The sequence below is a fragment of the Rissa tridactyla genome, chromosome 12 (genome assembly GCF_028500815.1).
Source record: "Rissa tridactyla isolate bRisTri1 chromosome 12, bRisTri1.patW.cur.20221130, whole genome shotgun sequence".
In the NCBI taxonomy this organism is placed as follows: Eukaryota; Metazoa; Chordata; class Aves; order Charadriiformes; family Laridae; genus Rissa; species Rissa tridactyla.
This window is the reverse complement of record NC_071477.1, coordinates 5,167,415-5,180,058: the sequence shown is the minus strand read 5'-3', so window position 1 is coordinate 5,180,058 and position 12,644 is coordinate 5,167,415. Positions and strand designations below refer to the sequence as shown.

The 12,644-nt window shown below is 55.3% G+C and overlaps 1 protein-coding gene across 4 annotated transcripts; it reads right to left on the bottom strand.

Annotated features, from left to right (window-relative positions):
- Positions 1-1,397: 1,397 nt before the first annotated feature.
- On the bottom strand, positions 1,398-12,548 carry TBC1D20 (TBC1 domain family member 20). Of its 4 annotated transcripts, none has more exons than XM_054218590.1 (8): positions 12,394-12,548; positions 9,764-9,949; positions 8,450-8,533; positions 6,797-6,983; positions 5,894-5,995; positions 4,855-4,996; positions 4,004-4,188; positions 1,398-3,858 (listed from the first exon to the last, which is right to left on the bottom strand). In XM_054218590.1, exons 1-8 carry the CDS (start codon positions 12,434-12,436, stop codon positions 3,603-3,605), a joined length of 1,185 nt encoding a protein of 394 aa, XP_054074565.1. In that variant the 5' UTR covers positions 12,437-12,548; the 3' UTR covers positions 1,398-3,602. The 4 variants fall into 4 exon arrangements, with proteins under 4 accessions (XP_054074565.1, XP_054074566.1, XP_054074563.1 ...); XM_054218591.1 differs by having other exon boundaries at positions 8,450-8,530; XM_054218588.1 differs by lacking the exon at positions 12,394-12,548 and adding an exon at positions 10,620-12,036.
- Positions 12,549-12,644: the final 96 nt, after the last annotated feature.

Below are 12,644 nucleotides of genomic sequence, written 5' to 3'. Positions count from 1 at the left end.
CACTCAGTAAAGATGCTGAGAGATCTCTTCGCTGGTGGCTCGGTGCCTGTTTCTGTGCCTGTGTCAGAAACCCCAGGAGCGCCAGGTTTTACATCGCCAGCCCCCGCCGCCGGTAGCACCTCATTCAATTCCCTGCCTGGATCCAGCCCCGAGGAAGCGCCTGGAAGAGCCCCAGGACAGCCCTTAGCTGGCGAGGCCGAAGCCCCCATGCCACCAGCCCCATGTGCCATCCCCGTGCGCGGTGACCCCGGCCTGTTGGCCACGGTGGACCGGGCTGTATGTCCTGCTGGAGCCGTGCACGGCCTGGCGCTGAGCTGTGCCAAGCCGTGCCCAGCCTGCACATGCACCGCGTGCCCGGCTGCACCCACACTGCAGCACCTGGGAGGGACCTGGGTATTTGCACACACCACCATTTCCCTGTTTTTCCTCTTTTGGGGTAAATAAAAGACGTGTGACGTTTCCTTGGGGGCTGTTCTCTCTGCAGAATCCCAAGCGGGTCTGGCCATGTCTCTGTGCCAGCAGATGAGGGACTCTGATGGGTGGTGTAACCCCTGGGCTGGTGCTGGACTCACTGTCCAGGCTCCGGGCAGGGCACACGTCCCGGCAGCTGCCGGAGCTGGGCATCGTGTCATCACAAAGCACATACTGCAAGGAACGGCGCAGTGCCAGCTCTCTGGGCTTCCTTTCACTGTAAGACCCCAGCCCTGCCCACCCTCCGCCCACTGAGCCCCCAGCAGCCCCATACACCCTGCAGGCCTGTGCCTGTGTGTTCCTCCCAAAGGGCTTTGAGCAAATCGCTCCCAGTGAGGAAGCCACAGGAAACTAAAAATAGCCCTGGCCCAAACTGGTAAACACAGCCGCCAGCCCCATGCTGCCGAGCAAAGCCCGTTCCCAGGCCGGGGAAAGCGGCCGCATCAATCCGGCTCAGCGGAGCGTGCCCGGCCACTGGAGGCTGCACGGGGGAAGCGGTGACGGCCAGGCCTCCGCCGATGGGCACCGTGCCCTGGCTGGGCCTGTGATCTCCTGCCGTAGCCAAGCACCCGGCCCAGGGTGCAAAAGGGGCCGGGAGGTCAGGCTATTTACAGCCCCGCTCTGCCCACTGTGCTGCTGATGGGGAGGGGGAACGCCATGGAGAACCGACAGCACACGCAAGTCCTGGCGTTTAACCAAAGGCGGGCAGATGGAAGAACAGCAACCGGGGCACGCAAGCGCCGTTTGGCTCCGCTCCTGCTCCTCTTCCCACGGGGCTGCCAGGGATGAGGCCACGCAGGTCAGTGACCACAGAGCCGGCTTGGCTGCTGCAGGGATGTGCCAGTGCCAGGCCATGGCGTGCCACGAGAGCAGATCTGGCATCCCCGGCCCCACGCCACAACCCCTGCCGGCACAGGGGAAGGAAGTGTGTTAAGTAACTGTTTATTTTACAGTTATAGGGTTTGTACAAATCTGCATTTACACGGGTATGTATAAGTCTTTGTACAGAGTAACTGAAGCACCCGCAGCGATCGTCTCCTCCCAGGCCCTTCCTCCCCCTGGGAACACGCAAGAACTAAAGTGCATCATGGCCAGAGAGTTAGGGGGCCACAGGGGCTTCCCCCAGCAGGGGGCTCCAGCCATCCCCTCCTTCGGGGCAGTGGGGGAGTGTACAGAGCGTTCCAGGACCTCCGGCAGCAGCCACAGGTGACCACATTCACCACAGACTCTCCTGCACCACAAGTTTCTAAAGTGCTAAGTCACCCAGCCTTTCGTCCCATGCTGCTGCTGCCCTGGGGAGGCGCCGAGGGCCCAGAAACCGGTTCTGCCTTTAACCACGCTGGGAGAGGAGACCCCTGAGCAGCCCCCGGTTCTCACCAGCGGCATGGACAGCCCTGGCACACGGCAGCCGCTGGCACCAGTGAGCTGCAGAGGGAAAAGGTCTCACTGCCCTGCCTCTGCGAGAGCAGATTCACACGCTCTGGCTTTCAGCCTGCAGAGGCAAAGGAAACTCCTCTGCTCAGAGCATTATGGAAACATGGGTCAGGCATGACGACTGCCCACATGCCCTCTGGCCTGTCCGGTGGTCAGAAAGGCATGGCTCCTCCAAGATCGAGGGCCCATGGGGCAACCTAAAACCTACCCAGGAGGCGCTTAGGAACTGCCAGACAGGGGGTTGGGACAGGAGGGGGCTGAACTTTGCAGGGCACAAGTTTTCCTCTCTATCCCAAAATCCGTAACTCTTCAACCAACACCTAATTTTCAGGTGTGCAGCCCCTGGGCACGGCACAGATGGCTTTGGGCACAACACAGCAACAGCAGGGGAAGCTGGGTGGGAGCTGTAAGGGACAGGTAAGGGCACTTGCGGGAGGTTTAGCAGCTCAGGGGAGAGGTAGAGGCATATAGTGTCTATTGGCTTTGTCTCAGTGGGACACTGAGTTGTCTAGAAGGATTTGCTGCTTAGCTTGGAGGGCAGGGAGCATTAGGACTGGTAATGGGACTGGATGAGGAAATGGGAGCTATGCAGGGGTCGGGGGTGGCCTTTCCAGAAAAATCCCTCACTTGCATTACTCCAAGGAATGACACTGAAGCCTGATCAGCTCATGGGGGAGATTTAAGACAGACTTCCTACCGCAATGACTTCTGTCCTGTGCAAACTGTTTCACAAGGTGGAAAAAGCCCTTCTCCGCTTTAGAGCCTGCTTCCGGAGCTGTAGAAGTCTGCAACGCGTGTTTCTGGTGCCACTAACTCTTGAGGTGATGTGATCTGGCACACAACAGCACATACCTCGGGCAGGGCGAGCGACACTCGTCTCTCACCTCACTGACCCAAGATACGATTGTGCTACTGACAGCAAAGGAGACCCAGCAACCAAGAGCTAAGCTCCCTCTGGCAGTCCCGTGGGTCTGCTCCTGTCCCCTGCCCTTCTCCCATGAACAGATCAGGCTGCAAGGATGAGGAAGCAAAAGGAGCCAGCGAGTGTTACACGCTGAAGACAACCTCACGGCAGGGCGCTGGCGGGGGTTTGTGAAAGATCTGGCTCTACCCAGAGGTTGCCTATAGGAAAGGGAAGGGTTGGACCACCGGCGAAGCTGAAAGCAGACGGCAGGGTGTGCTGGCAGCCTGCAGTCAGGAGCAGTGCAGAGCCAGAGGGCTCCCCCGCGCCTCAGGAGTGTAACAGCCCCTCGCCCACACACACACACACGCACCCAGGCCAAAACCTGCCATGACGCTCTCCTCCAGGTGAGGATTTGCCCTCGCTCACACTAATTATCCCTAACAGAGAACACGAGATCGTTTCAGCATAGCCCATGCATGGCTCTCCACTCGTACAGTCACCTGCGCGCAGCCTGGGGAGCCTGACTCGTCCATGCCTCCAGTTCCTCACGAGATAGCGGCCTGTTTGCTCACCCCTGCACGGGGAGGAGAGAACAAGGTGAGCGTTGGTGTGGGGAACAATCCTGCTGGGCTGGTTCCTATTAGTCTCTGTCACAAAGGCCAAAGGCGTCACAGGACGCAGCAAGAATAAAAAATAATCTTCAGAGAGATTGTTTCCAGACATGTCCTTTCATCAAAAATCACCCTTCCCGCCAGGGAAGGACGTGGTGACAGGGAAGGCCCCTCCTCTGGCTTCAGGGAAAAATCTGCAGTTCAAACTTGGGTGCCCACTCCAGCGCGCTCTTCACCACGGCCAGGGCAGCTGCTCCCAGCGCGACCGTCAGCCCCATCACCGCCAGCTTGACAAAGCGGTTGGTCCTTGGCTTCGTCAAGATGGATTTTGTCCGCTCCTCCCCTCGGAGCCGCTCCCTGAAGCGCTGCCTCAACACAGTGTCTGGTCTCTGCTGCACTGACACCAACTCAAAGTCCTTAAAAGTGGAAGCCGCGGTTCTGCAAGAGAAGAAACTGGTCAAGGAATGTCCCTGGCTCGCCTTTGGGACCAGTCTCCTGCCAGGGAGGAAGATATTCGCGAGAAAACAAGACCTGGCAAGGGGATGTACAGAACATGTGCGCACATGGGCTGCCCTGCACTCACCGTTCAGCCTGCTGCTGTGCTGCCTCCCTGGCAAGTTCGGATGGCGGGAACTGGACAAAAAGGTCCCCAGCTCTGCTGATCAGAGTCTCGTAAGGAAGGTCCTGTGGGATCTGGGACAGGAGGTGGTGGACAGACGCCATGTCACACTCGCAGTCCAGAACTTCCTGCTCCCGATACAGCACGATCTGCAGAGAGGAGCAAGAGCACTGAGGACAGCTGGGGAAGTGGGGACAACTCCTTGTCACTCACTAGCACTCACTTCAGAGGCAGAAGAGAAAAACATTTCGTTTCTGGCTGAAAGACCTGCCTTTCCTCAAGGGGACACACTGCAGTGGAGCATTCCCTATCTGGGAAGAGAAAAGCCAAACCCTTCCTGAGACTCTGAGGCCACATAAAGCCCCTTCCTGGGTAGCTACGTCTGTCTTCTGAGCAGAGCCTGCCACTGGCAGGTCGGAGACGCGGGCAGAACCTCAGCAGGGCTTGACTCTGCAGCTTGCCCTCAAACAGAAGAGATTTGTTGGACCCCCCCCCATAGAAGAAAGGGCAGATGGACATGCAGATGTCCCCTGCCAGGCTCCAAGCAAGTGCCCAGCAGCAGGGCCAGCACATGAAAGCAAAACAAACCCACCAGGTCACACTGCTTCCACAGCACTGAACTGGAACAACCTGCAGATCTGGACACCCTTATGCTGCCCCAAGCAATCCTGGATCCCAGGATCGCTGGCCTTGTGTACAGTGGGGTGCAGCCAAACCCAGCAGCACTGGGCTTGCCAGCTCCCCTCTGCAGCCCCAAACTACTGCCACCTCGCAATGGTTCAGTTAATCCCCCTACCACTCTGGCCAATACCTACCACAGCAGCAAAATAAATGGGCATCAGTGGATGGCAAGCCAGGAAGAAGTCATATAATCGCACAACGTGCCTGAAGTCAGACAAAACATGCCCGAACCAGGTGATCAGCCAGCTGAGAGCAAAGATGGTTCCCACCTCCGCACTGCACAGAGAGAAAGTGCTGTTAGGTCAGCTGCTGCCAGCAGCTTGGAAACAGCGCTGAAATGCTCCTGGGCGATCCCTGAGACACACCGCCACGCCTGGGAGGGGAGATAGAACTGGCTATTGGCAGAGCATTCAGAGCTCAGTCCAGATCCATGAACCGCACCTCTCCTACAACCCCAAGGCAAAATACTACTCCTCTCCATCCACTAGGATCCACAACAGAGGTCCAAGTGGTCTGCTTTCAGGAGAACCTGAATGCGTGATGTACCACGTCACCGGCACGCTGACCTGAGGACACCTGAAGTCCTGCAGCACATTTAACTTTTCAGATTCCTTTTCAACCCTAAAGGCTTATTAACTTCTGGAAGTTTGCAATCAAGATTGGCATCCGAAGACACCCCGGCCATGAAACCTAACAGACACACTTCCCAGAAAAGGGCTCTGGACTGAACCTTCCCACTTACCTTCCTGATTCTGCTTTATTCTGCCCGTACTACACTTCTGTGTCCCTATTGCACAACCTGGGAATTATCCCCAGAACTGGCAACAAATTACAGCAAGGCAACAGCAGCCACAAAACTGGGCAGGTGAAGCAGTTGCGGCAGCTTTGCATGACACCGACTATAATCCCCCAGCCTTTCCAATATGGGCTGCAGACCACTGGGGTGAAGATGACACCATTTAAAACCCCTCAAGACAGGCAACATAGGTTTGGGTCTGCTCGGAAGCAGAGTCCCGCATGGCTTTGGACCGTCACCGTTAGCTGTGGGCTGTGTTGACTCACTCTGAAAAAGCCACTGTGGTGCTAGGGACATGCTGGTGCAAACGGCCCCATGAACAGTAACATGAGACTGGCAGCGGAGAGCTATGAGGCTCCGAGGGAACATCTGCGTACCTCTGCATGAAGTCATGCACCTCAGGGTTCACCTGGTCTATGATGGGCATCAGATAATTTAAAATGTGCTTGGTATTATCCATCGTTGGGTCCATAAAATCCCTGAGGAAAGATTTAAAAGACGCTCTGTCAAGCAGTCACGTCAGTGAGCAATCCCTCCAGGGAGGCAACCAGAAGGTAAACAAACATACTTGCAATTAACAGCTTTGCTGACAGGGTGGCTCCCAGCCCCAAGGAATTCTCTCTATTTGGGATAGCCCCCTTCCTACTTATTTGGGACACACAGGGCTGATCTGCACAGAAAACCCGGACCCAGACAATCACGCTGCTGTCAGCTGACACTTCTTATTTTGCTGCAGTTCATGAATGAACCGTAAAGCCTTCCCAGCACCCAAAACCTAACTCCCCGCCTGGGAGAGGAGGGGGAATATCTCCAAACCACTCCCCAGCTGAAGGCTTATTCTCACTTCAGTGCACAAACAGGAGAGTCATTTGACTTGGGGCTCAGGACACTGGTGGTACAGACCACACTGCCCAGGGCTGTGTGAGGCTAAGTGGGAGGCACTGTGCTGAGCCAGCCCCCAGGAGCCACAGAGGCCCTGACAGCAGAGACGGCCAGAGAACCATGAATAATGCACGTGCGTCGGCTTTTTCAACTTCAAGAGATGCTACAAATTAACTGACAGCCTTCAATTATCCCTTCCCCAGAGCACAACTCCCTGCAAAGCCACGTGCTATCGTGTGGTCACGCCGCTCTCACAGCAGCCCTCTGGGTATGGACACAACAGGCAGCCGACCTTAACCCAAGGCTCTGCCTTCCAGGCCAGCCCCATCTGCACAGGTGTCCCCACAGCCTGAGGACATGCAGGCAGCTTCTCCCTCCCAGCTGAGCCCACTGAGTACCTGAGATGATGCGTGGAAAGCTTTTCCACCAGAGCCGTGGCCAACCTGTCCCCCACCACCAGCAGGAAGGTGACCACGATGTCATGGTAGCCCTGGTAGTAGTGCAGCTGGGGGTTGCGCTTGAGGACGTGGAGGATAATATCGATGAGCTCCTCCTGCAAGCCTTCCCTCTGGTCATCCGGCATCCCTGTGGGGACAGCACCAGGCAGCGGTGGGACGGGCTGTGTCACCTACTGGTGCCTGCAGCAGGAGCGAGCACGGTATGCAAGGAGAGGACCTGTGCATTTACCAACCTGCCTGATCCCAAAGGATGTGGTGCAAAGGGGAGGGAGATAAAACCAGCAGAAAAAAATATCCTAAACCCTAATCCTGTCCCCCAGAACTCTGATGGCCCAGGGGAAGCCGGCCAGTCGTTAGGTTGTTTAATCTTTGGAGCTGCAGTGCCCCTACCTGTGAGGAAGTCACCGTGGAGGAGGGCAGCAGGGTTTACTGAGGTTTGTACAGTGCCGCGAAGAATGAATTGCACTGCACAACCAGCATTGCTAAGGACATTTTAATCATTTTTAATTTCCCAGGCGTTCTAGAAAAAATTAAACAGGACCCCTTTTCACAGAAACTGCGCCAACTGCATCAGACTGCGAGGCCACCATCGCCAAAACTTTGTATCGGTCCCCTGCTAACAACATGTGTTTAGGGACAGGATGTCACCGGAAAAACATTGTTCCTGCCATGCACAGCTGCAGCCAGTTTCTGGCAGTCCTTGTCAACAGATAAAATGCCCAAAGGCCGAGTAGAAAGTCCCAGCAGAGATCCTGCAATGACAAAGTTCTCTTTTTCCCCTGCTTCACTAATGCATCTAAAAATAGGCAGGAGGCTGCCATTCAAGGGCAAAAAAGTCCGTCCTAGCAGACCCTTCAGGAATCAGGCTTGCACACAGTATCCACACTCGAAAGAGAATCAGAGTGAATCAACTGTTTACACAAAATAAAAGCAGCAGAACAGATTCTGGCCAGAAATGACGACTGCTCTGCAGAGTTAGATAGCTGCTGGCTTAAACGTTTTATAAATAGCACAAGGCACCAGCCACCCATCAGAACACAACAACTGCAAAAACATTTTGCTTCTAAAGGTTCAGAGTTCTCTTAGATTTGGTGCACGAACCCGACTTTGCAACAGTTTTACACCAGAATTTGTTCTAACCACTGACAAACCACGCCCCCGAGCTAGACCACAGTCTAAAATAAACTGAAGCAAACGGTGCATTTCTCAAGCGCTCCATCTATCCTAATCTCACCCTGTTCACAACAGGTGAGGATCCCACAGGATCTGGGCCTCTCTGTGCTCGACTGTTCCAGCAGTACCAGCCTGCTGGCAGAGGGACTCAGCAGCGCAGGGGGAAGAGTAGCCTTGGAAGAACCACATCAAAACCCAGCTGTAGCACGGGCAGCTGAAGGAAACTGATAGCCGCAGAATGGCTCCACTGAATGAAGAAGCAGCTGTTAAGCTCACAAGGAAAAAGCTTTCTAGAAGTCAGGCTCTCAGATCAACGGAGCGTCACCTATTGCAACCCCCCGAGTAAGGTCTGAGCCAGGAGGAGCCCCACAGCACAGACCTTCCCCCCTGCAGAGTGGGAAGAGGAGAATCCCCTCTCACCTGGTGGGAAACGGCGCAGGGATCGCCGCACGTCCAGTAACACTTGCTGGTAATCTTTATTATCCTCTCGCAGCTCCTTTCCTGCTGGGAAAAAGAGGAATATGATTAACACTGAGTAGCACAAAGGTACCGGGAAGAGCTGGGCGAGGGAGCCAGGAGAAACCCTGCTGAAGGCAGAAGGATGAGGCTGCACACAGAGACACACGACTCCGTCGTACGTCCCCTTTTTGTATGTCACATGCCAACCCTGTCCCCTCACTTGCACTGCTGCGCATTCTGACACTAACAACACTTCTGTGTGAGGAAACAAGACTTATTTCTTTAAACAACATACGTTAAAATGCTTAAACTGACACCACTCCCAGCATTCCCGGAAGCATCTTTGCTCCACAATTTTGCTGGGCAATTGAAAGCATACTCAGCAGCAGTAAGGCATGATACGCTGTGGAGGCCACAAAGAGTAGTTTATTAACTGGAAATAATTCAGAAGAAAACCCCACCCACAGCTAGCTAAGATAGTTAAAACAGAAGAGAAAAGAATTTGCTGGCACACTGTGCTATCTATGTGATCATGTGAAATTAAGTGTTGTCTTCCAGCAGCTCCGATCACCTCACGTAATCCAGCTCTTGACTGACGTTGGGGGATGCACAGTTCTGAATGGCCACAGAGTCAGGAACAACAATAAAATCTGTGTGGGGGACAGTGACTGCAAAAGCTACAGGACTTGGAACTTCTGCATTGCTAAGGTTGAAAAACCATGCAGGTATCTCATCAGGAAGGTCATTTTCCCTGCTTCTGCTCTAACTAACCACTGCATATGCTTCATGCAACAAACTGCTTCATCTACACCTGGCAGAGACACCTTGGAAGAATTTCGGCCAAGCCAGGGCTCAGCACAGCCACCTCTCCATGGCAGCAACAAAAATTTTGATACTTTCTGCTGCAGATGAACTTACACATGCCAGCATGCCATTACACTGCTCCGGGCCACACCAACCGCATCCAAAGAGAACTACTTTCCACCACTGTCACTAAAGATAACAACACCCTTGCAGCACAATGGAAACGTTGTTTTTAGGAAGCCGTGTACTTCCAAATCTGCCATTTACGTACAATACAGCACACGAAGCTACAGCGTTCATGTTACAGCGAGAGTCCCCTTCGCACATGAGCTTGGTGGGAAACACACCCACGTACACAGGGAGAAGGTAGGCCAGAAAGCATGTGATTCAACCTCTGGGATCCTTCCTCTAATATGCACAGAGATCACTGAGCTGTTCTTCCAAAGCACCCAAGCCCAGGCTGTTCCATACCTGGAAGAGGGGGTAGGTCATCTGTGTTAACACTTAGCAGCTTCGGCCACACTTTGCAACGAATCTCATCTGTCAGGAGCCCTCCCTCACTGATGGCCATCCGCCTGAGCGCAGCCACGTCGATGGGGTCGCTGTTCAGAGCCTGATAAATTTCCGCCACTTTTCTTTTCTTCTTAGAATCAAAGTCTGTAAGAAACCACAAAGAGACAAGATGACAGGCAACGCCAGCACACGGAGGGGCAGCAACTCAGATCAAGAAGGGAAAAATCCACTCAAGCGGTGTCACAAACGCAACGAGGGAGATGACATGGGGCAGTCGGCACATGTCCTGCCACACATCTCTCCCACCCTGGGAGACAACTGCATCTCCTCCTGACACTGGAGCCACCACCGCTGCCCGAGCAGATCCCTCGTCCTCAGCTCTCATACTCCCCAACAGATCACGGCTCCATTCAGGACCGTGACGGTCGTGCAAAGCCATGCTGCAACTGTTTGCTCTCTGACGCAGCTGCCAGCTCAGGTGTCAAGCGTTTCCTAAGACCAGGACTTCATGTTCCTACCAACTCCCAGCTAGGCAGCGGCTCCTGGACGCAGCCGTCCTCAGGAAAAGTGTGAGCACCACCAACAGCAACAGTCACAACAAAGGACATAATTATACCAGAGTTAACAAATCATGAGCATATCGACTTCTCTCCCAACAAACACAAACTTGCCAGCTATTAGTATATGCACAGGTTAGCCAGTATTAAATAAATACCATTGTTTTATGGAGCACATGAACTTGGGGACAGGTAGGGAAGGGAATAACGCACAAAGAGCACTGTGCTCTGGTTTCAGATGGGTTAATTGCACTTACAGGACATGAGAGCGCTTCCTGGGGAGCCTAGAAGGGACACTATGTCACACTGCATCGTGGTATTTGTCACCACTGCCTCATGCGAGGAAGAAGAGAGGAGGCTGAGAGCCATCTGATATCCCACATCGGAGAAGTTTCCACTAAGGAGGCTTTGCTGAGCAGCTACAGGGTTGGAGCGCAGGATGAGGCCACAAACACTGCCTTTACCTAAAGGCGTTTCCAACAGATCCAACTACTTTTGGGATCCGAACGGGATTCACTCGATAAGCGACGTGTCCGAATAGGATTTGAGGTGTGAGGAATTAAAAGCATCCTGATGGAGAAACAGCTGTTTCTCAACGCCGCGCTCTCCCGGCAGCAACTCGGGGAGCGCGTTTCTCTGCCCACGTGGCACCTCCAGCGTCTCGGCACAGCCCCAGCCCTCTCCCCGCTCCCTGCTGCGCGTGAGAGCCTGGCTGGAAGCACCGCTTTCTGCAGCATCTGAATGGAAGACGGCAGGATGGCAGGCTGCTCACACACAGACGGTAAGTAGGTCAAGGGGTGGGTGCTGTCCCTTCTCAAAGTACCCTTTTGAAACACTTTTTGGATGAAAACAAGCTGTAACAGCTTACAACAGGTCTCCGACTCCCCTGTAAACACCAAGTTCCTGGTAATGTTAAAGCTTCTAATGCTCACACGGTGACCACAATTTCCTTTTTTTCCTTTCCCACCCCTTGTGCAAGCAAAGTTATTTGCACATGAACAGAAACCAGCTCCGCTCAGCTGGCAGTTCCCTAACCCCTGCGACACACAGACACTGGGCTGTCAAATACCGAAGCCTTGGGAAGGAGGAGACAAAGCCTATGGAAGAAAAAAACCTCCTGTTCACACACAGAGAACTTAAGGAGTAGAATGAAGGAAGCAGCACATATTGCAGGCTTCTCTTCTAAGATTTACTGGCAAATACCCCAATATTTACACTGTTCAAATGTACAGTGGACAATAGCTGCAAGTATTACAAGAAAATTCTATTTTCAAAACGAAAAAATATTAACTCGCAGCATCAGTTACACTTTGAAGGGCAGAAACACAAGCTCAGAGCACAGGGGCTTACCAAACCATACTTCAAACTGTACTGTCATGGAAGGTCCACCTGCCTGGCCGCGAGTGGATTTTTATTTACTTCCATGGCTAAAAACAGTGCCTGTAACAGTTCTCACTGACGAGCACCCGAGCACAGCACCCACCCATGTGCGGAGAACGCAGATGATCTCCACGGGCTGAAGGGGGACGACTGCCCGGGCAGGAGTGGGGTCCCACAGAGGGAAGCTGCTCTGCGACCCCAATGGGCAAAACAAGGCGCAGACACCGGGCACCGGCACTTACACAACGCTCGGCAAGGCCGAGCCAGCCCCGGCGCTCCTGCAGAGCGCCCCTCCCCGCCCCCGGTTACTGCCGTGATGTGCGGCCCGGAAAAGCGAAGCCCCGACGGCGCAAGGGCCCGGTCTTGAATCAGGCAGGGGCCAAACGGCAGCCCCGTCTGTGCCCGCGGCCTGGCGGGGCACAGACGAGGGACGGTGCCACAACGGCGGGGGGGTGGGCCCGAACCCTCCGCTCGGGCGCCGGGGACCCCCCGAGACCCCCCAGGACGGCCCCGGCGGGGCGGCTCCGAGCGCAGCGCCGAGCCCCGCCCCGCCGCTAGGGGGCGCCGCCGCGCCCGCAGGGGGCGCTCCAGCTCCCACCCGCCTCACAGGAATCGGTTCCCCCCGCCCTCCAGGCCCGGCCCAGCCCGTACCGTGGCCGCCGACACCGTTGCGCGGCGGGCTCCGCCGGGCCATGTTCCCAAGCGCTGCGGCGCATACCGGGCCGGAGACCGGACCGGACCGGACAGGGCCGGGCCGGGGCTCCGCGCTCCCCGCGCCCTCCGGTCCCGTCCCGCCCCCGCCCGCTCCCCCCGCCCCTCCGCTGGCGCGCGGGCGGCACGTCACGGCGCCTCAAGGCGCAGGCGCAGCGCCTCGGGCGCGGGCCACGTGAGCAGAAGGGGCG

What these genes read in the sequence shown, in the direction of transcription:
- TBC1D20 (XM_054218588.1), bottom strand. Translation starts at nt 10,731, where the DNA reads ATGGCTCTCAGCCTCCTCTCTTCTTCCTCGCATGAGGCAGTGGTGACA. An exon ending in TGACCTACCCCCTCTTCCAG is followed by an intron (nt 8,534 to 9,763) that starts GTATGGAACAGC and finishes TCTTTTTCCCAG; the next exon opens with CAGGAAAGGAGCTGCGAGAG. An exon ending in CCATTTATTTTGCTGCTGTG is followed by an intron (nt 4,189 to 4,854) that starts GTAGGTATTGGC and finishes TCCTCTCTGCAG; the next exon opens with ATCGTGCTGTATCGGGAGCA.